Source organism: Bemisia tabaci, chromosome 2 (genome assembly GCF_918797505.1).
Source record: "Bemisia tabaci chromosome 2, PGI_BMITA_v3".
In the NCBI taxonomy this organism is placed as follows: Eukaryota; Metazoa; Arthropoda; class Insecta; order Hemiptera; family Aleyrodidae; genus Bemisia; species Bemisia tabaci.
In genome coordinates this window covers 5,026,052-5,052,975 of record NC_092794.1, presented here as the reverse complement: position 1 = coordinate 5,052,975, position 26,924 = coordinate 5,026,052, and the positions used below count along the sequence as shown (strand labels likewise).

General features: G+C 40.2%; 1 protein-coding gene across 1 annotated transcript in view; it reads left to right on the top strand.

The window, feature by feature from the left end:
• The first annotated feature begins 11,183 nt into the window (after positions 1-11,183).
• Positions 11,184-26,924, top strand: part of LOC109031827 (unc-112-related protein) — a 78,436-nt gene continuing 62,695 nt past the window's right edge. Inside the window, exon 1 of the mRNA XM_019043606.2 lies at positions 11,184-11,835. Within this exon, the coding sequence (XP_018899151.2) occupies positions 11,697-11,835 (139 nt within the window). The 5' untranslated portion in view covers positions 11,184-11,696. The remainder of the gene's footprint in view (positions 11,836-26,924) is intronic.

Below are 26,924 nucleotides of genomic sequence, written 5' to 3'. Positions count from 1 at the left end.
CTTAGGATATTTTAAAGACTATGTTTTTCCTTCAATTTCGTATGATACCACATATCGATAATGGAAGTGTAGAAGTGCGTATCTCGGGAAACAAAACAAAAACTGCTAACATTCCTCTTTATTAATAGTAGAAGGGTAATAATTCTTAAGAAGAGCAAGAATAAAATGCTTTTTCAGACTCCATCAGCATTTCGAATAATTTCTCAAACTGTTATAAAATATGGGAGAAATGCCGAGATTCGCATTTACGGCACTAAGAATTGACACCTCTGTGTGCTTCTGTGTTCGAATCACATTATGCTAGCTATACACTCATTTTTATCAGGGCCGGAAACGAAGGGCACAAATAGTTCAAAAGTTCGGGGAATCGGAAAGTTAAATTTCAAATCAAAAATTTATCGGATCGTAATAATCTCAGAAGTTGCCGAACAATAAGAACGAGAAAAAACCACTAATAAACGTGGCTGGAACTGCATGCAAGAAGTTCTGGGTTCAACCTATTCTGCGAGGAAAACAAGGCCAAAAATTTGAAATTTCATACATACATTAGAGTCGCTTTTACAGCGCGCCCGGGCGCTCTGCGACACCTAATTGCCATTCTCGTCTATCGACCTAGAGGTCATCTGGTAAATGGCATCTTATAATTTCATCTTGAATGCCACCTATCCACGATTTTTCTGGACGTACTCCAGGTCTCCTCGCAGGGGACATAGGGGACGTCTCCTCCCAAAAATTTCAATTGTATCAAAATTTTGAGCTCTAACGAGTATCAGTACAAGATTTAGGGGGAGAGTGTTCAGCTCAAGCAGATGCATTGGAGTATTATCCAGAGGCGTGGCGTGCTTTGCGATGTATCGATTGTTCTGCCATTTAAACCTATGGTAAAGAATCGATTATTAAGGTGTTCGCTGCGAACACCCTGATTATCGATCCTTTTCCATAGGTTTAAATGGCATAACAATCGATATATCGCAAAGCACGCCACGCCACTGGTATTTTCCTCCTCCCCTCGGCCCCTGTGTTGTACTGATACTCTTTAGAGCTCAAAATTTTGACTCTAATTCAATTTGTGAACTTTTTGACCTATTTTCTCCGCAATATAGTGTAGATCGAGCACTATTTCACCACCTTGTTACAAATGAAGAACTTGAGGCCGTCTTCAATCAAAACTCATCGTGCGAGATAAATATGCGTTCTTTAAATGAACTACATTTTGCAATTAGGAACTATAAGTTTCGGCCCGGTTTGAAAACAATGTATGTGCCATTAGTTTCCCTGTGCACATAAGTGTTTTTTCAGATGAGCCAGAATTTATAGCTCCAAATTGCAAGATGCAGTCCAAATATGTGCTCTCCTGCAGATTGTTGTCTATCCGGCGAAATGGACCACTAGACAAGGTACGAAGTTAAGCATTCTGGTTTCTTAGCCAAAATTAAACATAGAACACGATTCGTGCAACGAAAATTACGAAATTTATTCCTAAGCAAGAAATTTAATATTTATTGACCCGCTCTGAAAGGAAAATTTCACTGAATTTTCTTTGTGCTACCGATAAAATTCAGTGAAATATTCAGACAGATTCAACCAACAATTTCTCTGTAGAAAAATAAAAAGGCAGCGGGAATTTTTAAACGTCGCATGGATCTTGTGATCATTTGGCCGGGAGTTGACGATTTATCGAGAGAATCACGCATCACTCATCGACTTAGGATATCGAGAAAAGCATATCGAGAGAATAAATGGTTGTTCTCTGATTTCAACTATTCGTACTATCTGGTAGGTTTGCTGCTTATGCTGCAAAATTGAAGGCGAACATCTTAGGTGGACAGTATCTACTAATAATGAGAGATCATGCAAACATGGTTTCATTGTTTCGATCAAAACTTATTATGCGAGATAAATGAACGTTCTACATTAAACTCCTTGCGGTAGGCTTATTGCCTATGCGTGAGATTGAAGGAAAACCTCAAATGAACGGTGTCAGTGTGCCTATACCTGCCGCGTGCAACGCAAAAACGCCGTAAACGCCATTTTAATTTTTTTGGAAACAATGTATCATAGTAGAAAAAATTGTGTACCTTGGAACAATGTTTTTACTGAATTCTTTCATAATTACTCAATAGAACTACATACATACATACATATAGGTCGCTTTACAGCACTCCCTCGCGCTCTACGACCCCTAACCTCCACTGCTCTCTTTCAAACCACAAATCTTGGGGATTGAGCACCTTAACATTTCCGCTTCAATCCCTTCCCTCCAACCTTTCATTGGGCGCCCTCTGCGTCTTCTCCCAGGAGGAACCCAGTCAAGGACCTTCTTCGGCAACCTGTCTCCTGCCATTCTCTGGACATGACCATACCAAATGAGTTGTTTTGTCATAATGTCATGCACGATGGTCTGCTTGGCATCCATGATCTCCCGTACCGTCTCATTTCTGACGCGATCCTTTCTGGAAATACCAGCGGATCTACGCCAGAAGTCCATCTCTGTTGCCTCTAAAACCTCCCGGGTCCGCTGTTTCATCGGCCATACTTCACACCCGTAGGTTACTATCACAATCGCGTTGTAGATCCTTCAAGAACTAACAAGAACTTAACCTGAAAATTTGAGGTGCATGGGTAAAACAGTTTTTATATAAAGTATTAAGTTCCAAGAAACGCGGGAAAATCTTGACGGAATCACGACGTTCTTGCTCAGCACGGCAGATACGGAAACTGACTGGCAAAGAATCGGTATTTTTACAGTGATTTTCCAGATCCATCCCAATAATTCAGAACCTCCTTATCCTTTAGTACCTTCAAATGACAAAATAAAAACATTTCGAAAATTCGAGGAACGCGCGAATCGTGACAAAAATTATGTAGCCATGAAGATCGACACTCCCTTGGAGAAATTTATAAATTTTTTTCTTCCAATTTTCTAGAGCATCGCAATCGCGATTTCATCAAACTGAAAATCAACTGGCTGCACAATCAGTAGCAATTTAGTGGGTAAGTACTGCACTAAGAATCAATGCGCGAGGGATTGCATACTTTCTAGGCTGTCTTTTTAAAACACGCATTATAAGTACTGCCGTGTTAAGGAAAAACGCCGTATGAACATTCGAGAGTTGTCAAATTTCTTCCGATATAATGTGTATTTTCGAAGAAAATTATGCATATTTTTCCTTCAAATTTTCGGGACTTTGGGTGAAATTGCAAACAGAATTATCCGAAAAATTGGAAGCAGAAATATTCATAAGTTTACCAGGAATTTCGTGTTTTTTCAAAGGAAATTTGGCAACGCCTGAGGCTCATACGGCGTTTTTCCTTAGCACGGCAGAGTATTTCCGAGCCACCCTAAATAAACAGTAATCTCCGGGTTTTCCAGACCTGCAGACACCCTGATCTAGGGAGAGCGGGCCCAGCTGGAGAATACCTCTCATCGATAGCCGGAAAAATTAATCGGCAGAAAAAATGTATGAAGTCGATACTCAAATCGCGTCAGTCCAAACTCTGTATTAAGAAAGAACGCCTTATGAGCCTTTGGGCGTTGCCCAAGCTCGTAAAGTAAAACGGGAATTTCATGGGAAATTTGTGATACCCCCCCCCCCATTTTCAAACGAATTGTAATCGCGATTTCATCAAAATTTTCTAAATATTTCAAGGAAAAATATTCATACCATACCTAACCACGAAATAATATTAATATTATCGTGATACGCTCTTTATTTATTTGTGGAACGACGCAGTTCATTTAGAGACTTTCTCTGTCTTTCTTTGCCCCGCCCCATTTCTAGCTCTGAATTTTTCTTCTGTTTCACTGTTACGGATTTGTCTCTGAAATAATTCATTTCCGTGTTCCACAGTCCAAAGTTCCATAGTCTTTCCATTGTTTTGCAACCCCGAGGGTTCTTGACCGGACCGCCAAAGAAACAAATCAGGGGATTTTCATGTCCTGCTTACAATACGGAGCTCCTTTCTATTGTTTTGACACGTGAGGTCCATCACCAACCTCAGTAAAACAAAGGACCCTTACGCACACCTGCTGGCTAATGATGTTTACAATGAAATGTCCCTTCCTAAAGTTCCGTGAAGCTCGGTTTCCTGGCACTGGAAAACAAGGAAAGTTCTGGAACTACGGGTCAGTAAGGGGTGGTGAGGGGGAGGGGGTGGGATTGTTTGTGGTGGTTTACAAACAAACAGGTCACGAGCTTATAAAAGAAAAACCCCTACCCTAAATTTTAGTCAGTTTGGGTTCAGCAAGCGAAGAAGTTCAATGGGTGAGCAGGTCAGTGGGTCAGTGGTGTTGTGTTGTAGTGGTACAGTGCATTCAGATACCGGAATCGCAACACCTACGGTACAGTTTCTAATCCGTGAGTACACCGTATGATATCTCATTCATAACTCAATACTGTCATAAAATTTAAAGTTTAAAATCCATATCCTCTACAATTTAAATATCTATTTTTTAATTTTTTTTTCATTTCAAAATTTTCATCTTTTAAATCAGATTTAAAATTTTTACTTTTTAAATTTTCAAATTTGTATTTTTCAATTTGATTTTTATTTTAACGGTTCACATAATTTTTTTTTCAATTTATTCATACTCAATAGATAAATAGTACATATATATTACTACGACTACTACATACTTACTACTCCTCATACTATACTTACTACACTTACATACTTATAAACTTATATACTTACTATACTTACTAAATTTACTACACTTACTTTATACATACTACTACTATATTCATAGTATATATACTACTGATCTATCGAGTATGAAAAAATTGTTAAAACTGATGTTAAACATTAACATAAAAATCAAATTGAAAAATAAAAGAACTCCAATACTCTAAAATTTACTCTCTCTCTTTTTTTTAGTTTTTTGAACTCTAAAATTTAAAAGATAAATATTTTGAAATAAAAGAAAAAAAATAAAAATTTTAAAATTCAGAAATAAAGTTTTTAAACTGTAAAGAATATAATTTTTTTTCTCTTAAACTGGGTGATTCCCCCTCTTTAAAGTGATTCGATGGACGCCATATTTTGTATCAGAACGACGTGCGATATATCGCATCGGATTGGCTCTTTTTTTCAGCCACTAATCATTTTTCTCTAATTTTGAGATCGCAATTCTGTTGTCAGGAGACTAACGCACTCACTTACCAATTTTCACGAAGAAATTCAACGTAATAAAGGCGTGGTTTTTTTAGAAAGAAAACATCGCACTCGATACTGATATCGAAACTGCACTCGAATGCTATATTTTCTCTCTATGAAACCACTCCTTTATTACGTTGAATTTCTTTGTTAAAATTGGTTAGTGAGTGCTTCAGTCTCCTGACAACAGAATTGCGATCTCAAAATTTGAGAAAAATGACGAGTAGCTGAAAAAAATGGAACCAATTGATGCGATATATCGCCTGCCGTTCTGACACAAAATATGGCGTCCATTGAATCACCTTAAACGCTCTCATTTTCTTCAATTTTCTGAATTGACAAGAGATGCGGTTAGATAAGGAGGGTATGGATTCGATCGACATATGAATCGATCGAAAAATGAAAACGTGAACCGATCGATATGAATCGATCGACAAATTATTAAAAGACAGGTGTCGATTCGATCGACATGAATCGATCGAAAATTTCGAAAATTCGATCGACAGTTAATTTAAAAACACCCTTGTCGATTCGATCGACATATGAATGGATCGAAGAAATGAAAACGTGAATCGATCGACACGATCGATCGACTCGCGGCTTTTGTCGATCGACTCAAGGGTTTGTCGATCATCGGCTTTGCCGATCGATCACGGGTTTGTCGATCGACTCACAGATTTGTCGATCGACTCACGGGTTTGTCGATTGATTCACGGTTGTCGATCGATTCACGTCTTCATTTTTCGATCCATTCATGTCGATCGAATCGACACGGGTGTTTTTAAATTAGTGTCGATCGAACGGTGTCGATCGATTCATGTCGATCGAATCACGTTTTAATTTTTCGATCGATTCATGTCGATGGAATCGACACCGGCTTTTTAACAACTTGTCGATCGAATCGGAGTCGATCGATTCATGTCGATCGGTTCACGTTTTCATTTTTCGATCGATTCATGTCGATCGAATCCATACCCTCCGTTAGATAAGAAGCAATTTTGAGCATTTTGATCACACGGAAAAATGATTGACTGCGTTTTATTTTTATCTCGAATAACAAATTAGTTTTGCTCTCTGTGTTAATTCTTTTGCTTTCATTTTTTTCAGATTAGTATGAAACGAACACAGTAAAAGCTATTCCACCTTTGTTTCATTTAGTGGTTTTTTTTGCTTTTTTGCTTTTTTGTTTTTTTGTTTTTTTTTTTTGTGTATACCTTAAACTATTTTTCTTCTTTTTGCATGGTTTCAGACTGGTAGGAAAATGAACACATTGAAAACTGTTCAACTTAATTTCATTTTGCGTTTTCCATTCCGTAGGCCTTAAACTAATTTTCTTTCACTTATCTTTTTTTTTTCAGATCGGCAAGAAACGAACACAGTGAAAGCTCGTATTAATTCATTCCATTTTGTTGTTATTGTTTTATTTCAGACTTTTGCTTCATACTATTTTTTTTCTTCAACTAGTCCTCCATTCATCTTTGATTAACATTCCCCTCCACTCCATTTGCAGTTGAATTGCATTTTATAATATTGGGAACTACCAATTGGACGTATTACCGCCGAACGGAACTATGTGCATTATGACTTGAGCCCTATCATGTATATATTTTTAGAAGTCTCAGGGCTCATGTCTTAATGCATATAGTTCCGTTTGGCAGAAATACGTCAATTCCGACTCAACGACAAAAGCACCTACCTGCATAGAGAAACCAATGAAACATAAGTTATTTCTAAAATGCAAAAGAATGTTCTTTATTGAAAAATGTAATCCAATTGCAGGAATCAAAAAGTTGCATTTTGATTATTGAATTGCACATTAATTCTTTTTAGTGTTGTAAATATTAACGATAGATTTTGGCATATTTCATTAGGAATACCAAGACATTTTTAGTCACTCTTCAATTTAAAATCACTTTAAATTGACTAATTAGTTGCTCATGGAACAAATGACGGAAAAAAAGACAAAAGTAAAAATTAGCTACATTTCAAACCGAATAAGTCCGTAATTTTGCATTTGCATAATAGAGGTTATCAGTCTTATCAAATTGATTTTACATGAAAAAAACTACGTTTCCACTAATTTTTTTATTTTTAAGTTAGGTTAAGCTCCAACTAATTATTCTTTTTTTTATTTCTTAGTTTGTTTCAGGTCTGCAAAAAACGAAGAAAATGCTCCGCATGATGAGCATTGAAGACGGAAGTAGTGCCCTCCAAAATGTGTACCTATTTGTCCTATCGTATACTAACTTGAAAGCCCTCAGTTGTGGAAAGAGATTTGAAAAGTATTTGCCAAATCCTTTTAGTTCTGCATAGTTCTCGTGTGATACTATCGAACAATACTGCATTCATCTGTAAGTAATTGGACTGAATTATGCAAAAGGAGTTATCTTTTTCGGTTCATTGTAGAAAAGACATAAATGCCATACATTTTCCTAAATGAGCCGGAAAAGATAGTCTCTTTTCGCGCAATACAGTTCAGTTACTCTACAGCTGAATGCAAACTTGTAATCAATGAGAAAAACAAACCCATAACGAAACAAACGTGGCCCGGACTGTGCGTAAATATTGCTGCGTTCCCACAATTTTGCGGGGAAAACAAGGCCGAAAAGTTATAAAAATCATAAATTCTTTTGGGCCTTGTTTTCCCAGCAAAATAGTGAGGACCCAGCTCTATATTGTTACCCTTTTGCAATTAACGCTGCATGATATTGCTATGCAATACGGAACTGCAATTTGAAGTTGAAAAAATAATACCTAAAATTTGGATAAATTTTGGCATGGTCCCTTAGTTAAAATTTGGACGAGAGATAAATGGCCGTATGCACGTTAAAAGGAAGTATGTTGCATGCAAATGCCGTGCAAAATAGTTCCTTTTAGCATGCATAAGTCCAGCTTAATAATGGATTATAATTGAACAGAACTTTAATGTACGTGGATGAGGGATTAAGTAGAAATGTAGAAGCCAGGTTCTTCTTTTGTTGCTAATCATACTAATAATTCTTGATTTTCCTTGTTTGTTTCAGATGCGGCTGAAGAAACGGGCTTTGGGGGGAGGTATCGCTGAGGGGGGAGGTTCCCGGGGAAGGGGGGTTCGTAGGGTTGGGAAGTATCGCGGAGTAAGGATTCCCAGGGGGGGGGGAGTCCCGGGGAAAGGGGGGTCCGTGGGGTTGGATGGGGGATCGCGTAGTAGAGTTCCCTAAGGGGGTTCCCGGGGAGAGGGGGGATGTCCGTGGGGTTTATGTAGGATCGCGGAGTAGGGTTTCCAAGGGGGGAGGGGGCGCGGAGTAGAATCACGGGGGGAGGAGTAGGATTTTTTTTTTTTTTTTTTTTCTTCCGCGACTGGCTTGCTGAGATCCTCCGGGGCGTTACGTCCCGGGGTCCGCCGTCGCCGGCAGGGGCGCCCGTCGGGACCCGTGGGTCCGTTGGGCGTCCCTGCCCCCGACCCCCGTGAGGGGGGTCTTTGCCCCCCGCAAGGGGGGGCTTTTTCCCCCCTCGCGGGGGGTCGGGGGTGGGGCGCCCAACGGACCCTTATGGGGTCCCGGCGGGCGCCCCTGCCGGCGACGGCGGCTCCGGGGCGTTGCGCCCCGGAGGATCTCAGCAAGCCACGAACGGAAGAAAAAAAAAAGGGAGGAGGTGGGAAAGGAACCGGGCGCCGGGCGCCGGAAGCCGGGGTTGGGGCCGACCGCCGCCAACGTACCAGGATCATCGTCAACGTACCAGGATCATCGTCAACGTACCGGGATCATCGTCAACGTACCAGGATCATCGTCAACGTACCGGGATCATCGTATTTTTTTTTTTTTTTTTTTTTTTTTTTTTTTTTTTTCTGTTCCAGGTGCTGCTGCTGGTTCCCGCAACCGAAGGTAAGATACCGTTTTATTTCTCCTCGTTTCTAAACAAGGGTTGTAATCGTTAATCAGTTTTAGAGGGCATTACTTCCGTCTTCTACGGGCAGAGCTGCTTTATAGCAGAATCAAAAACGGCATGGAGCAGAGGAAGCTGGAGCTGCGTCAACGTTGGTAAGTGTTTTATTTTGTTTTCTCTCTCTCCCCCCCCCCCCCCCCACCGTGGATTAGGGCTCATGGCGACACCACGTTAAAAAAAAACGCGCCGCAAGCTCTACCTCCGGGAGCAGTACCGTATCTTTTACCTGATCAGACTCTCCTAAGGTGGTGTGGGAAACGAGCTTTTCAAAAATTGTTTCCCAATTCCTTTTTCGAGCTGTGGATTATCACTTCTGGCCATAAAAATGAAAAAAAAAAAAAAGTAACGTCAAAACCTGAGAATCTTTTTATTAAAGCGTGCGAAACGGAAATTTTCAGGTGAAAGCCACACAATCTGAAGAAGTGTGAATTTTCTTTGTACATGGAGAGCAGCAGAAATTCAAAACCTGGTAAGTGCCATCAGGTGTTGCTATAATTGTGTATCAGTATCTAATAGACCAAATTTAGAGAAAGTTTCCTCATGAAAATGGAGGCATTTAAGATCTTTTACGCTGAGGAGCGAAATGCATATTTTAGCAACAACCTGATTACACTCGCCAGGTTTTGAATTTCCACTCGGCATGTATGTATGGCTAAATACGGAAAGACGTATTTCAATTTTAACGTTTAAGAAACCTCCAATTATATTTTATTCTCTGCGATTATTACTAATCAAAATGTTTCCTTGAATTTTTCTATGATTCACTTAGAATATATGATGATGAGACTGTTTGTTGGTTTTCATTCAAAAATAAAAATGATGGGAAACTTATCGTCGCAAACTGAAAAACGCATTTTTCGATTTCAGCCATCAAAATGTGGCCGTCAACTGGGGAAGGAACCGTGGTTGACGGAAACAAATTTTTTTGGTAGGGCGATTTTTGTGGAGTTGAGCGAGGACTTGAGTACTCCTTCAACCTGGCGGTATGCAATTTTAGTTACTAGTCACCGCTGGTTGCTTGAACTTCGATTTGAAGGCGTTTTATCTGCGGCTTGCTTTTCCGCGTGACGAGGAACTAAAAAATTCCCACTACCCACTCAAAGCAGAGGGTAAGTGTGAACCTCAATCCCACGCGCCTAACAATTGTAATATTTTTCTTTCACCAATATTATTTACCACATTAATGTATTATCGTGTTGTCTAAACCAAAAATTGAAAATTTCATGCAAGCGGAATCTGAACAGTTCTGTTCAATGATGTAATATCTATAATTCGCAATAAGCCATGTAAACTGAGAAACAGCAATCTAATTTCAATTGCGAAGCTCGGAAATTTCATGCTTTTCTCGGCCTGCAACGATGCGGCTTGGGAAAAGAGTAGACGTAATTTCCTGAGAATGTCTACGATTTTGACTCTATGAATACTCTCTGCATTAAAATTGACTCAATTTCACTTCAAAAAATAAAGTAGAAAAAAAATGACAATTCTTAGAATAAACTAAAAATAACAATTCATTATATGAATGAAAAATGAAAATTCAAATAAAACTGAGAGTCTGAGGATGGACATAAAGAACCAGGCTCCGAGTGAGGGATGAAACCTTCACCCCTATCTGCCTCCACCCCTCTCCCTCTCCCGTAAACTGAATGCAATGTGCAATGGGCAGAAGACGGTCTGGATCCGAAAAAAATGATTCAATTCTTTAACTTTTTCCACGACGGTGTCTTATAATTAATTATTCAATTGTGAGTCCTCAAGGTCTCCGAGCAGTTCTTTCATGGAGCCCCGTCAAGGTCACATTTACTCCTTTTTCATTCATGAATCTGAGGACAGGAATGCTCCGTTACTATCAAGCACGCATCCCATTCGACGGACTCAGTAGGTTGTCCTTGTCAGTTGTCTTGTCGCCGAAAATGAATGGCATAGCGCCTGGCTGCGCACCAGGTTCATTTTCAGCGCGCCGGGTAAAGCTGTGTGTGTGCGCACCGCAATGAATGTAGGTGTAGATGGTTGCAGCAACGTTTCCGAAGGCCGGCTGTAGAGCTGTTATCGGGATCTCTGTGTGTGCCCGTAGCGCGCACCAGATGTGCTCATTAGCCAATAGGAGCGCGGCTGGCGAGTCAGTGTGGCCTCTTTAGTCCATTCCTTTTACGGCAGTGCCAACAATGTACCGACACTAGTCGATCGGTGTCCGTCTCACGGTCTGAGGGCGTTGTCAACCTGTTGCGTTAAATTTTGGCAATTTCGGGATTCAAAAAGTGTATTTTCTGTGATAAATGTCGGTTATCTAAACTTCTACCTTCGGATTTTGTGCTTCGTCTCGCGGTTCTAGTGCAATCAAGTGTCAAGTGAAGGAGTGTGCGTGTGCCCCTTCTGTATCATTTCTGGCCCAAATCTTTTCTAATTTCGTGCGTTTTGTTATCAAATGGCTTTTCATGTGCGTTTTTGAGTCATTCTTTGCTCATGATTTCCGTCACATACCTGATTCTTTCACCACGATGTGAATTTTCGCGGTGTGCGCCCATCAGTGTAGCAAATCTCAAGTAGCCTTGAGATAACCTATTCTCGGAAGTGCAGTTGTTCTGTTGGTGTGTGAATTAAAAATCTCCAGAGCCATGGCCAATGGAATGTTGGTCGGAGATGGATCGTGGAATCTGAAAGTGTTTGTCACAGATTTACAAACTGAAAGATGCCTCCGTGTGAGAGGAGATGTCCACATCGGAGGTGTCATGTTGCGATTAGCAGAGGAGCTAAGTAAGTCAAACATATCATTATTTCTACAGTAGATTTACAAGACTTAACGCTCAGTTAATGCAGTGTTTAGATTGTATTAGGGTATTATAGGGCACCTTTGCACCATACTTTTATTGACATCTCGGGGACACCAATCAGAGCTCACGCATCGTATGTTGAGACAAACGTCAATCTCCGATTAGCTCTGAATTCGCACCACTCAACAGGTTAATACATGTAGTCAGGTGGCACCACTGGTGAATGGTGACATAGACAATACTTTGACGTTCGTCTCAACATACGATGCGCGAGCTCTAGGGCGCTGTTCTCAGTGCCTTATTTGGATGAGATTAAACGGAACATTTTTTTACCTACTGAAACTAGAGTGAATGGAGAATTTAAGTCAACTCAGATTGTGCAGCACACAATTAAATTATGCAAGAATTTTGCAAATGCGTAGAACACGGGACTCTTGCTTTGAAGATACTGTTCTTGTAAGCCATTAGAAGCAGCACTAGACCTTTTGCATCGCATAAAGCGACAAATGTCAATCTCTGATTAGCTCCGATTCAGCACCACTGAGTAGGATGATACATGCAGTCAAACAGCAATATTGAATGTACGGTGACATTAACAATACTTGACTTTGGTCCTAATATTCAATGCACAAGCTTTAATACGCTATGAGGTCCAATGCAATCACCCACCATGAGCAAATAATCTTTAGAAGCAATGTTTACCGACGGCGTAAGTCGGCAATCACATATATTGTTTGCGGTGTCTGAAAATCTCTGCCTCTGTGTTATTTTTTTAAAGGACAGTAAATTGACATCATTCCTTAAAGTTTTTGCAGAATTTTCTTCGCACGAGAAAGAAAAATCGCCGCAGTTTTAAAGAATTGTCGTTGAGTAGTTTTCCGTTTAAAAAATAAAGTATGACAGGAAGTCTCCGACGTCGCAAACCGAGCTATGTGATTGCCGACTTTCACCGTCGTTATGCTATTCGAGATCTCTCTAATCTTATCAGCATCTTGCCCAGAATATCGACGGTGTAAGTTGGCAATCACATACCTAACTCGGTTATCTCGAACTTCTTGTCATAGATTTAAGTATTTTTTAAACGGTAAACTACTCAACGGCAATTCTTTAAAACGACAGTGAATTTTCTTCTCTGTGCGATGAAAATTCTGCATAAACTTCAAGGCTTGATGTCAATTTGTTCTCCTTTATAAAAATAACAGAGTGCAATGACAAAGAGGCTCCTCTAGCCAGCTCCAATCTTTTCCTTTCTAAAGTCTGAAGCAGGATAGACGCTTGCCACTATTTACGTGTGTAAGGTGTGAAAAGGAAAAGAGGATCTGATGTCATTTGTCATTTGTTTTTGCATGCTGAGGTATCGGGGGAGAGATCCTCCTTTCGTAACTGAATTTTCAAATGCTTACTTGTCAGATGCGTTCTTAACCCCTATAAACTGACCTCTAGGTCATTATAATGGTCCTGGCAGAGGAGTATTAAATTGCTTTGCAGAGGCAAGTTGCATGCTAAAAGTCGTGGGTAACTAGGTTCTGCGCAGTTAAATTTCTCAGCATTCTGGCACCGAGGACCACTGAGTCACTGGCCCTCTTGCTTTATTATTTTGACACAGCAATCAATACCATGTTGGCATGTAATGGTGGCCGAATGTCTTTATTTTATTCAGTCTCGTTATGTCAGCGTCTGCTTCTCAACTTAGCAGCTTATTGCATTTAACAAAGTGTTTTTTTGTACTCAGCTGCTGTTGTCTGACATGCTGTGCTCCGTGGGTTGCACATACTTAATTTCTCATGATCTCAGTAATAGTAGAGTGCAAGATATTTTGAGTCTTTTGCATCTTCGCACTATGGTGCTATTCGACTTTTACCTAAATGATCAATAGTCATGTGCTATTCTATTTTAAATAAATAAATGTAATTTATTAAAAATTAATGGAAGCAACGTGCCGCTTACAGTTCTCTGCTTAAAACATGGCATTTGAATAGAAGCCAGGCCATGCTGTTAGTTACGCTGTTTTTGGTTAAGTCTGGTCATTCTGCTAATTGAAGCGCTGGGTGCAGAGAGAGAATTTCTTGGTTGCTGTGTCTAGGAATCTCCGCTATAACATTGATTACAATTAAAGCAAATGGTATGGCATTCGTTGAAACTTTCACTGAATTTTCTTCATAATTTTACAACGCTAAAAACAAAAAATTCCGGAAAATTTTCTGAATAGTTTTCTCTCTAAAATATAAAGTAGCAGTGAAGATTTTGAGACACCGCAACCTAGAAATGCTCTTCCTGCACCGAACGCCTCAATTCCATAACATTACCGAAATGGAAGGGTTTAACTGCATTCCGTGCCATCGCCTAAAATGGAAGTGAAAATTGCTAGGTACCTACTTAATTGAGATAGATCTGATTTTATTTTTTTCGTATTTTTAGCTTCCTCCTACCCCTCCTATCTTTGGTTTTCCATCCGTCTTCCAACCGAAGCCGATTATTATTCTCTCCTCCTCCGTATGCGAGTTTTTACCTTATTTAGCTGCATATATCACACTTACACCCCGTTGGTGAAACAACTCCGTCCGGAGACAGGAAAAACGGAGGACTTTCTTACATGACGGACGTGAGCTAAGGACTTAAGTACTGCTTTCTTCAGAGTAACAATTGTAACATGGCAAAAATGAGGTCCTCCTTCAATATCTAGGTGACACTGGGGGTTCCACCAGCCCACCATTCACTTACTCCCCTCGCGGAAATCGGCTAACATTACCTTATCATTCTTTCCGTATTCAGAACAGAGAATATGCCTACTTACACAATACTTGGACCATATTTTTGAGTTCGGAACTACGTTTCTGGCTCATCTGGGAAAGAATTTTTGTGCATACATACGTTTAGGATGGACTTGAAGCGCGTGTGGACTTTCTAGGCGATCATTGAAAGTCGCAATCGGTTCGATCCATTCTGCCGTGCTAAGGAAGAACGCCGCGCCGTATAAGCCTTCAGGCGTTGCCAAATTCTCGTTGACAGATTACGAATTTTCGGGAAAATTCGTCCATACTTTTCTTCCAATTTTTCAGCGAATTTCGTTCGTACTTTGATCTAAAGTGTCGGAAAATTTTTATGGGAAATATGCATGACTTCTCTCAAAAATGATTATTTTTTGAGACGGAATTTGGCAACATTCGAAAGTCGATACGGCGTTTTTCCTTAGAACGGGAGCCGGCGGTTCCGGTGTGTGGTCGGCGCGGCGGCGGCGGACGGGCGTGTGGGCCGAGGTGTTCCACTTGGCCAATGCCTCCAGTGGCGTGGCGTGCTTTGCGATATATCGATTGATCTGCCGTTTGAACCTATGGAAAAGGATCGATAAACTAGGTGTTCCTTAAAAGTCGATTCTTCACCATAGCTTCAAATGAGGAAATATCGATAATGGACCATTGACGCGAATGCCTGTCTCGTCGGAACTCGGAGGCTGGAAATCATAAAACCGAATTTGAGGCTGGATATCTGGTATGCGCTGAGGGGGCGAGCTGAAGCAAATTGCGTAGGTGGATCGGACGTGGATCATGTGGGATCGTGGGTCCCGTGTGAATGCGCGATCTGGAACAAAATTAAGGTGATTCGATGGACGCCATATTTTGTGTCAGAACGGCATGCGATATATCGCATCAATTGGTTCAATTTTTGCAGCTACTCGTCATTTTTCTCCAATTTTGAGATCGCAATTCTGTTGTCAGGAGACTAAAGCACTCACTTACCAATTTTAACAAAGAAATTCAACGGAATAAATGCGTGGTTTTTTTAGAGAGGAAACATCGCATTCGAGTGCAGTTTCGATATCAGTATCGAATGCGATGTTTTCTCTCTAAAAAAACCACGCATTTATTACGTTGAATTTCTTTGTTAAAATTGGTAAGTGAGTGCTTTAGTCTCCTGACAACAGAATTGCGATCTCAAAATTGGAGAAAAATGACGAGTAGCTGCTAAAATGGAAACAATTGAAGCGATATATCGCACGCCGTTCTGATAAAAAATATAGCCTCCGCATCGAATCACCTTAAGCTATATCCGCGCCCTCCAGTCCATGCCGGTTTATCCTCTTTGCATTCACCGGAAAGAAAAAACACATCGGATCTAGAGTCCAGACTCTTGAAAATATTGACAAGAAAAAATCATCTTGATTCAATTGGATTTTTGCTCGAATCAAAACGAAATCCGCTTAAATTAAGTGGCTTGGTTCTCGATTTAAGCTAGATTCTGATTGAATCAAGAGTACTTTTTCTCGTCGATGTTTTTAAGAGTCTGGACTCTAGATCTAATGCGTCTTTTTTCCAGTGTTATTGTCAAAAGAACTCGCCTCTGTTTATCGGTTTCGTGAATCTCTTGCAGGAATCGCGTATTAGCGGTTTTTTTTTGGTAAAACTAGGGAATCTTTCGGTAATGGGTCGGTTGCGCTGGTCTCAGAATCATGTTTTTATGATTGATTCTTGTAGCCGAGCTAAGAATAATAAGATCTGTCCGAACAGCTACTCTCTAGGTACTTTCAGTATTAACCGAGCTATGGCGCTTTGAAAAATTCGGTTTATGACGTCATCCACCGCGGTAGCGACACCTTTGGTTTCATCCACCCTGCTTTCATCAGTCAGGGAGACACACGTCATTTGCGTTGGTTATTCAACGTGAAACTCAGATGAAAGCAAGGGTGTCACTACCGCGGTGGATGACGTCAGAAACCGAATTTTTCAAAGCGTGATATCTCGTTTTATTCTGAACGCAGAGTCGCTTTTTGGACGGATCTTGTTATTTTTAGCCGAGCTACAATGATCAAGCATCAAAACACGATTCTGAGGCTGGCGCAACTGACTCATTCGAATAATGAAACAAAAGAGCTTCCGTCAACTTCTACTGAGAAATCCTCGGTTTGAAGGAGTAGCGTGAACAACACGGATTCATGGAAAGTAAAATGACCCTCCTGACCAGATGCTCTCTTCTCCTCTCACCCCGCTCCCCGACTATCCCTTAGACTCCCTTCCACGGGGTCCTGAAGCATGAAATCCAGGCATCTGGATATGGATGCTTCACTCATACTGCCGTGCTAAGGAAGAACGCCGTATAAACATTCGACAGTTGCCAAATCTCCCCGAATAAAACATGTATTTTTGAAGAAAGTTGTGCGTATTTTCCCTTGAAATTTTCAGATATTTTAGATGAAATTGCAAACAAAATTGTCTGAAAAATTGGAAGGAAAATATTCATAAGTTTACCAGGAAATTCGTGTTTCATCAAAGGAAATTTGGCAACGCCTGAAGGCTCATACGGCGTTCTTCCTTAGCACGGCAGCATAAACCTCCGAATCTCGGACGATGCCTCCTTCTTGCGGCAGGTCTTGAGTCGGGAGAGTTCCCAGGAAATGCGTACTTTATCGAAGGCAATTCGGCAATATCTGAGAGCTATTGTGGCATCCATACGCGTGACCTGATTTTAAGCATGTATGAGGGGCTTGGAGGACAAGGCTCATAAGTGCCTATGTTGCTATTTCGAAAAATAAGTGTTTGAAGTTTCGAAATTACACGGATCCTCACGGCGGAAGGAGAGTTCCAACAGACTTTTTGATGCTTAAAAATTAAAATTAGGGAGCGAATTTTTCATAAAACATGCATTAAGACTAGCTTTACTTGAAACTATCAATATCTCAATTTTTTTCAAACCTATGTCTTTTTTCTATAACTTCGTCTATCAATTTCAAGAATTAGCCCGCAAGAGAATGCAGAAACATTTCTCGAGCACATAATGCACTAGATTTTCTTGCCGTCCTCGGGAGTGCGTAATGCTGTAATGGGATCGGAATTTTCCGGGTGTTCTCAGCCGTGCTGCACTCTCCTTCGCTGACATTTTAAATGTCACGTTCCGTGACTACGCGCGGTCGGCTTTCGCTGCCTTGACTTTACAAACACAAAAGAGAATTTTCTTTGTCCCAACGTGTTAACTTGAAAGATTCGAGAGTCTCCCTAGCTTTTCTTCTGGCACACGTTCCTCCAAACATCCTGAGGGGAACCTTCCCGTACCAGGATCCCAAGTGTGAGGAAAAGCCAATTGGGAAACTGACAGGAAAAGCCAATCGAGAAACTGTCTAAATCGGAGACAAGGGACCCTCAACTGAGGGGCTTGGAGGACAAGGCGCATAAGTGCAGTTTTTGAAAAAATTGAGATTTTCATGAACTCAACTAAAACTAATTTTTTTTTTTTTTTTTTTTTTCATCTTTTGACACTGGCGTAGGGGGAGGAACTAACAACTAAATTAACAGTTATACATAGTACGTATATATAATTTAGTTATAAGCTAGAGTCTAAAGTTAGACTCAAAAGTTCAAAGTTCATTTACTAATCATATTTTAACCTTATAATGTAAAACTAATTTGAAAGTATATTCTGCGAATAATTCGCAGCTAAAATCCAACTTTAAAGCATGGAAAAGTGAGTTTAAACCTCTTTTCCCCATAAGTTTCTCGCTTGTAATTTTAAACTTTAAACGCATGTTTCTTGAAATAGCAAAAACTGTACTATGCGTCTTGTCCTCCTAGCCCCTCATTTGTGTCTTTAGTTTCCGTATGTAGATAAGTAGGTATGGTTTTTGAATAAGCTAGAAATATCAGTCATTTGTTGTAAAATGCAGTCCAAATGTCGAAAGCCTTTGCTAGCTTTGGCGCGTTTTTGCCGTTGGTTTGGATAGGAAAGAGACATGTTTCAATCTGAAGCTGGTTTACCGGTTCACGCTGAAGTAATGATTCAACTTATGCCCTAAGCCTCTCGAATAGCTCATTGGAGACGAAGTTGAGAATTTTTCGATCCAAGTTCAGAGCGACGAGGATCGGGCTTTTCCGGGTTTTCCTCGTCGGCACGCGCACGGGCGAGTCTTCACATCGCATGGATGTCGGGGCCAAAAAAGAGCACTCAAATCTTGAGTTGAATGTGATTTATTATACGAAAGACATACTCGGACATTGCAAAACAACGACTGACTGGGGCAGGCTAAGCCCCAGCCGGACCGGACTCTAATCAGTGCATTCCTCCGCTCCCGTCCTCCATCACCCCATGATGAGGTCATATGTCTAACACTCCCCCGTGATGGAGAATCGGGAGGGAAGAAAAAAAAAAACAATTGATATTCAAAAATAGAACTAATGTAGAAATTACAAGAAAAATTAAATGACGCCATGAAAAGAAAAAATAATACATGTTTTTGTTTGTTTGTTTTTTTTTGAAGATGAAGAGAAAAAAAAAAAAAAAAAAACTTAGAAATATCGAAAAATTAGATTTCAAAAATCAAAATTCAGATAACAATTTCTACATTGTTATCAATCCTACGAGAGAAACTTAATTTGTGATTACAATTATGAATGACATTATGGAGAAAAAAAAATAATAATGATACATGTTTTTGGAGAAGAGAAAAAAAAATATTCCAAAAAAAAATGAAAAATTACCGAGGTACAACTTAAGTCAGCAGTTTTGATCTGAAAAATTCAAATTTTTGTCTGCTCAAAGGTTTGGTAAATATATCGGCAATTTGCAGGTCGCTTGATACGTGTTGTACTGTTATTAATCCCTCCTTTATTACTTCATGGAGAAAATGATAGCGTACGTCTATATGTCGCGATCTACGATTGAAAATCCCATTTTTCATCAAATCAATCGTACCTTTGTTGTCTTCAAATAGGTAAAGTTTAATTTTAACAGTTTCGCCCAACAAATCTTGTAGTACTGCTTTAAAATACAATAATTCTTTTACGCATTCAGCAGCACTTATGAATTCTGATTCGCAAGTTGACAAAGAAACAACTGATTGTTTTCGAGAACACCAACTAATTGGCCCATTTTTGAAAAAAATTACAAAGCCACTAGTGCTTTTTCTATCAGTGAGATCACCTGCAAAATCAGAATCGCAATATGCTGTCAATGTGAAATCATTAGAAGCGGTGTAGCCAATGCCAGTCATTCCAATATCTTTTCTGAGGTATCGAAAGATTCTTTTGACCGTGAGAATGTCCTCAGGTGTAGGTTTGTCCATTTTGCGACTCGCATAGCTCACGGAGTAACTGATATCTGGCCGTGTTCTGCTTGCCAGATAGAGTAAACTACCCACAGCTTCACGATAAGGGTAATTCTTTATATTACAAATTATTTCTGCAGTATTGTTTGCCAAAAGTTCAGTTTCAGGTTTGATCGCCATAGGGGTTGAAACCGGATTAGCTTCAGCCATTCCAAACTTGGACAAAATCTTTTTTGTGTATTCTGTCTGAGTAATTTTAAATTCTCCCCCTTGACGGAATAGTTCAAGTCCCAAAAAGGTTTCAGGATTCTCAATTTTTTTTATTTCAAATTCACTTTCCAAATGTTCTAACAAGGAAGTAGCAGCATTTTTGCATTTACTGATTATGTAACCATCATCCACGTGTAGAGCTAAAATTGTTTGGGAATTTTCATCTGTAAAAACGCAACGCTCACCTTTTACATGGACAAAACCCTTAAGTTGAATACTGCTGGTGAAACGCTCATTCCATTTATTACTGGCCTGTTTCAACCCGTATAGCGATTTATTTAACTTACAAATTTTGTCCGCATTTTCAGCACATTTAATACCCTCCGGTAAGTACATAAAAACATTTTCATCCAGTAGTCCATGTAAAAATGCTGTTTTAACATCAAATTTAAAAACAAAATAATCATCAGATGCTGCCAATGCAAAGATTATTCGCATTACAGCGTTGCCAATAACAGGACTAAAAGTGTCAGTATAATCCATCCCTTCTTGTTGTTCGAAACCCCTCACAACCAGCCGAGCTTTAAAAAGCCCCCCTTCCTTTTTAGCAAAAACCCAGCGATTTGATAGGACCTTTTTGTCACCAACTTCACGACGATCTACTACCGTCCAAGTGTCATTCTTCTTCAAAGAAGTAAGTTCATCAGCAATCGCCTGCTTCCAGTCCTCACTTTCGGATGACGACAGTGCCTCTCTGAAGGAACGAGGCTCGTGAAAAAGATCAGCTATCATTGCTGTATTATCAGGGTCAGGATATCGCGCCGGCGCAAAACGCATTCTTTCAGGGTACCTGTTCTCTCCGTCATCGACAATAACTTCTGACTCGTTTCCTGCCAGGACATTATCATTTTTCTCAAGGTCCTCAATTTCGTTCTCAAGTGACATGCCGTCATCCGAGTCAGCTGTCCCGGACCCAGCGGTGGCATGTTCTGTTACCTCTCCCCCTACTTCCACGTTTTGCTCACTGTTATCGCTCTCCATTCCATTTCTCTCATGTGATTCATTTGCAGAGTGCAAACTTTTCTCATTATCCCATGATGCCAAATTTTCATCAAAAAACTCATTATCCTCGTCAGAGTCAGAATTTAAATTACACAATGGAATTAAAATTTCAGGAGACCTTTTTAAAATCTGCGGCGGTGTGAAGACAACATCCCTTGCCTCAATAATCTTACGTCTGCCTTCATCCCACAAGCGATAACCTGTCAGCGTGTAACCTACAAATACAAGTTTTTCACTGCGTTCCTCAAGTTTTTTTAAATAGCCTAACTTCTTTGCATACGCTGTGCTTCCAAAAATTTGAACTCGATTTAAGTCTGGTTTTCGCTTATTCCACGCCTCAAATGGCGTAATGCCCATATTAGTCTTCGGACTCCGATTCATGAGAAATGCGGCAACTCGAGCCGCTTCTCCCCACATTGTCTTAGGGAGTTCCGAATCAAACAACAATGACCTAGCTTTTGCCATCAAAATACCATTGAAACGCTCAGCTTTACCATTCAATGCAGGTGAGTGAGCAATGCCACTGTCAAGTTGAATACCTTTCTCTTTACACCAAATTTTAAATTCATTTGAAATGAATTCTCCTCCTTTGTCACTGCGTATTTTGGTGAGCTTAGTGTTCCACTTGGCTTCTGACTCCGCTACAAGAATTTTGATGTGTTCAAAAGCGTCGCTTTTACACTTCAATAAAGCTATTTGTACAAAGTTAGTAAAATCATCCACAAATATTAAAAAATAATTTTTGCCATCCCAGGTAGGTGGACTAATTGGGCCACATAGATCTACGTGAATCAATTCGAAAGGTCTTTCTGCTTTTGTCCTCACTGTATTGAAAGGTTTTCGGCGTTGATTTGCCTTCAAACAAATTTCACAATTTTGTGTTACCTCAGCAAGCTCTTTTTCAGAAAAATTCAATCCAACTGACATGTTTTTCAATTTCTTTAAACTTTCAAAACTCAAATGCCCCATTTTTCTGTGCCATTGTACTGCACTGTTTTCTTTCACAAAATGAGACTCAGGGGTAAGCTGAGCATTTAAATTAACTTTAAACAACCCATTTGATTCACGCACACCTTGTAAAATTGTTCGTCCATCTTTGTACACTTTCACTCCATGCTTAGAGAAAAGGACTTCTCCATCATTCTTAACTATAGCGTTAACCGACATTAAATTTTTACAAAGTTCCGGAGAATACAAAACCTGGGAGAGAACAACTTCATTTGTCTCTATTTCTCCCACATGAGTGACCTCTAAGCCACTTCCTTTTTTTGCCACGTTAACCTGCAAGCTGGTATCTTTAGATGACTTAAATAATTGCTTACAATTCGTCATGTGGGAGGATGATCCTGAATCCAGAATCCACTCATTCCAGTCTTCCCTTCCGTTTACATAAAAGTTAGATTCATTGTTAAGAAAAAAACAAACTGACGCAGATTCATTGTGACCATTTTTCTTTTTTAATGGACAATTTTTCTCCAAATGTTTTCCCTGGTCACAAATAGAGCAAATTTTAAGTTCCTCGTCGCAAATTATGGACGTGTGGCCTTTTTTATTACATCGATAACATTCTAAATCAACTCTCTTTTCAACACAATCTCGCTTCAAATGGCCCTCTTTTTTACAACGAAAACATTTGGGGGTTGAGCGCGAAGATCCTGCAGCAAAAGCCACATTATTTCCTGTATCCTCGCCTTTAACTTTTTTTCGTTGCTCAGACAATTGTAATCTCTCTATCAAATGTGACAAAGTTTTCTCTTTCCTTGGATTGTTGTCCCACGCTTCAACAAACCCACTGTAAGACTCCGGTAAAGTATCAACAATTTGGTCAACAAGACGTTCTTCTTTGTACTCTGGATTCAAGACCTGCAACCTACTATAAACACTTTGCATTTTACTTACATGTTCCATGATAGGAGTACCTCTGACATATTTTAAGTTGTAAAATTCCCTGATAAGTTTGTTTTCACTGTCTATTCCATCGCCGAAAAGTTCCTTAAGTTTAGACCACATTTGTGCCGCTGATGTCATGCCAGTCCTTACATGCATTTTGACAGCCGGTTCCAGAGTTGCAATGATCAGTCTTCGTCCACATGCATCTTTTTTCATCCAGTCTTCTACTTGTTTAGAAGTTTCACCATCACCAGGTTCCGGTTTCACTTTTTTCCCCATCACTACATCGTAGATTCCTTGGGCCTCCATGTATACTTCTACTTCAAATTCCCAGTCTACGTAATTATCTTTTCCGGAAAGTTTCGGTATCAGCGAGTAGCTGGTAAATTCTTTTTCCATTTTGGAAAGATAAAATAGATAGCAAAAAAAATAAAAAAATCGTCCGTGAGAACTGAAAAAAAAATTGTCCGCAAGAGATTAGACGTCAATAGTTTCGCAATAAGCACTAGACCGCGTCACAAAAATATTCCGCAAAATTCTCGTGAGGCACTTGACCGCGCCAAAAAGATTTCCCGCAAAAATTCGCGTAAGGCACTGAACCGCGCCACAAAAATATTCCGCAAAAATTCGCGTAAGGCACTTTACCGCACAAAAAGGTTTCCGCAAAAATTCGCGTGAGGCACTTGACCGCGCCAAAAAGATTTCCTGCAAAAATTCGCGTAAGGCACTTAACCGCGCCACAAAAATATTCCGCAAAAATTCGCGTAAGGCACTTAACCGCGCCACAAAAATTCCCGCAAAAATTCGCGTGAGGCACTTGACCGCGCCAAAAAGATTTCCCGCAAAAATTCGCGTAAGGCACTTAACCGCGCCACAAAAATATTCCGCAAAAATTCGCGTAAGGCACTTAACCGCGCCACAAAAATTCCCGCAAAAAAAAATTCGCGTAAGTCAGGCACTTGACCGTGTCACAAATTCCATGTTGCACTTGAGCACACGCACAAGAAGCAGAGGGCCCATAACCTGTCGGGGCCAAAAAAGAGCACTCAAATCTTGAGTTGAATGTGATTTATTATACGAAAGACATACTCGGACATTGCAAAACAACGACTGACTGGGGCAGGCTAAGCCCCAGCCGGACCGGACTCTAATCAGTGCATTCCTCCGCTCCCGTCCTCCATCACCCCATGATGAGGTCATATGTCTAACAATGGAAGCTCAATAGTGCCGTCCTAAGGAAAAAGGCCGTATGAGCCTCCAGGCGCTGCCAAATTTCCTTTAGTAAATCACGAATTTTCGAGAAAATTTGTAAATATGTATTTTCCCTCCAATTTCTCAAATGATGTTGTTCGCAATTTCGCCGAAGGTTCCTGAAAATTTGAAGGGAAAATATCCGTAGCTTTCCTCAAAAATAAACATGTTATCGAAGGAAATTTGACATCATTAAAATGTTCACATGGCGTTCTTCCTTAGCACGACAGAATAGTTCTATGCTGTCGTGCTAAGGAAAAACACCATGTGAACATTCGAAATGATGTCAAATTTCCTCTCGGCATATAATTTCTTTAAAGGAAAGTTACGAATATCTTTCATTGAAATTTTCAGACACCTTAGATCAAATTCCGAGCAAAATTCTCTGGAAGATCGGGCTGTAAGCACCTGCAAATTTTCCTGAGAACTCGTGAGTTGCCAAAGGAAATTTGGCAACATCTGAGAGCTTATACGGCGTTTTACATTTGCACGGCAGTATGATGAAACTTGCGACTTTACACCGCGAGTGTCTTTGCCATGGTTTTGATTTGGTTTTGCTCCGACTGCCGATCGCACACGCAGAGGGCAAAGTCAATCTTGGCCAATAATGTGGCAATGACCTCGGCGTGACGCAATGAAAAATCCTGCTCGATTTCTTTCCTTTATGAAAGAAATTTTGGCTACAGCTGAAGGGTCATACGGGTACAGCAGCCTAAAAGCATATGCTAACCCTGGTTCATACAGAAATGCTCTCAAAGCTCTTTTCCATACCATGGCAGTGTAATCGTGATTGTTGGCAGGGTTGTCACAGTCAGAAAAAACCGGGAAGTGTCAGGAAAAACCTTGAAATGTCAGGGAAAATGACAAATCTGTCAGGGAAAAATCGTCAAACCACCTTCATTTGTTTTCTCAGTGGGTTTGACGTTTCGAACAACAAATTTTCCCTAAAAACTATTCTGCTGTGCTAAGGAAGAACGCCGTATGAACATTTGAGAGTTGCCAAATTTCCCTTGATGAGACATGTATTTTTGACGATATTTATTTTTCCTTTAAATTTTCAGATGTTTTAGATTGAATTAAGTCAAAATTGTCCGAAAATTTGGGGGAAAAATACTCACGATGTCCCGGTAAATTCTGTTTTATCGAAGGAAATTTGGCAACTCTCGAATGTTCATACGGCGTTCTTCCGTAGCACAGCAGTATTTCTAACTATATTTTTTTAAAAACCTGGCATTTGTTTAATTGTCAGGGAACTTCACTCAAATGTGTGAGGGAAATCAGGGAAATGTCCGGGAATTCCATCTTCCGAATTCTGTGGCAATCCTGAATCATGACTGTTGGGCGCATGCGTGCGTGAAATGGAATGCTTCGGTCGTGGTTCCTCATTGTTAAACAAGCTCGGCGTCCATGATTCCCCCCGTGGGACAACATCCCAGTTGAGATGTCAAATCAGTGAACTCTAATTAGCGTATTATTGACGCTTCGCTGTGAAGTGGCTTTAGTGGCTCCGCAGACACATTAGGCATTAGTCGACACGCCCACTTCCATGCCCATCGCTGGAGCACGAACCACAGTGTGTTTATATAATGAGCCTGTCGGTAATCGTCCGTCCTGAAGTGGAGCTCCACTATTTTTTGAATTTTTTCCCGGAAACGATTTTATTATTGTGGAAGCGTCAACAGAGAAAGGGCCTTTCCAAATACTCCACTCCAGCGTCCAGGGGCCGTCCACAAAAACCGTAACTCTCTAGGGGAGGAAAGTCGCGGAAAGCTTTCCGCTATTTTAGGATAGGGACCTGTGCCACCATATTTTTACGAGAAATTTTATTTAAATTTAAATTATTCTATCCGAGGTCACAAAATTGACTAATTCAATTCATTTTTTTTTTATTTTTTTTTACAAAAATATGATTGCGCAATTTTTCTCTCAAATTTTGCTGATATCTGCGTGGAAGCAGAAGCAGAAGAGTGCAATTTCCAGTTAGAAACTCCCGATCAGTTTCTCATTTGAAGTACAATTGGACCGCGTTTAGCAGAAGTAAGCTAATACGCCACATCAGCTATTGCCATTAATTGGGCGATTTACTTTTTTTTACATTAAAACGATAGTGCTGATTTTTGTGCAAATTTCAGTGATTTTTTTGCATAGTACCTACGAAACAAATTTCCTAGTTTTCAAAGGAATCCGCACACAAGTTTTCTTGTAAAAAATTAATTGCTCAGTTAAATTTGGCATTAGCTGATGTGGCTTTGGCTCCTTTCTGTTTAACGCCGTCCGATTCGCCAGTGGAAATTTTAGAAAGTTTTTTTTTTTTTTTTTTTTTTTTTTTTTTTTTTTCCCCTGAGAAATGGCCAAATGGCAGACTGTATCTCCACTGGAAAGCGGGGTTCTTAGTTGAATCAATATCCGATTTGCGTTTTTTTTCTCGGCGACGAAGTGGACCGAACAAGAAAGAACAAACTTAATGTGTTAAGTCTCCTGAAATTACCTCATATCCGCCTTTTTTCAAGCTAAGTGTTGTGTACTGGCAGATTTTCCTGACGCCTACACGTCCTGTCTCGACTCGCCTGACATTTTCGCCTCGCTGCGCGGTGCGGCGCACACTGGATCGAGTCAATGAGGGAGGTCGG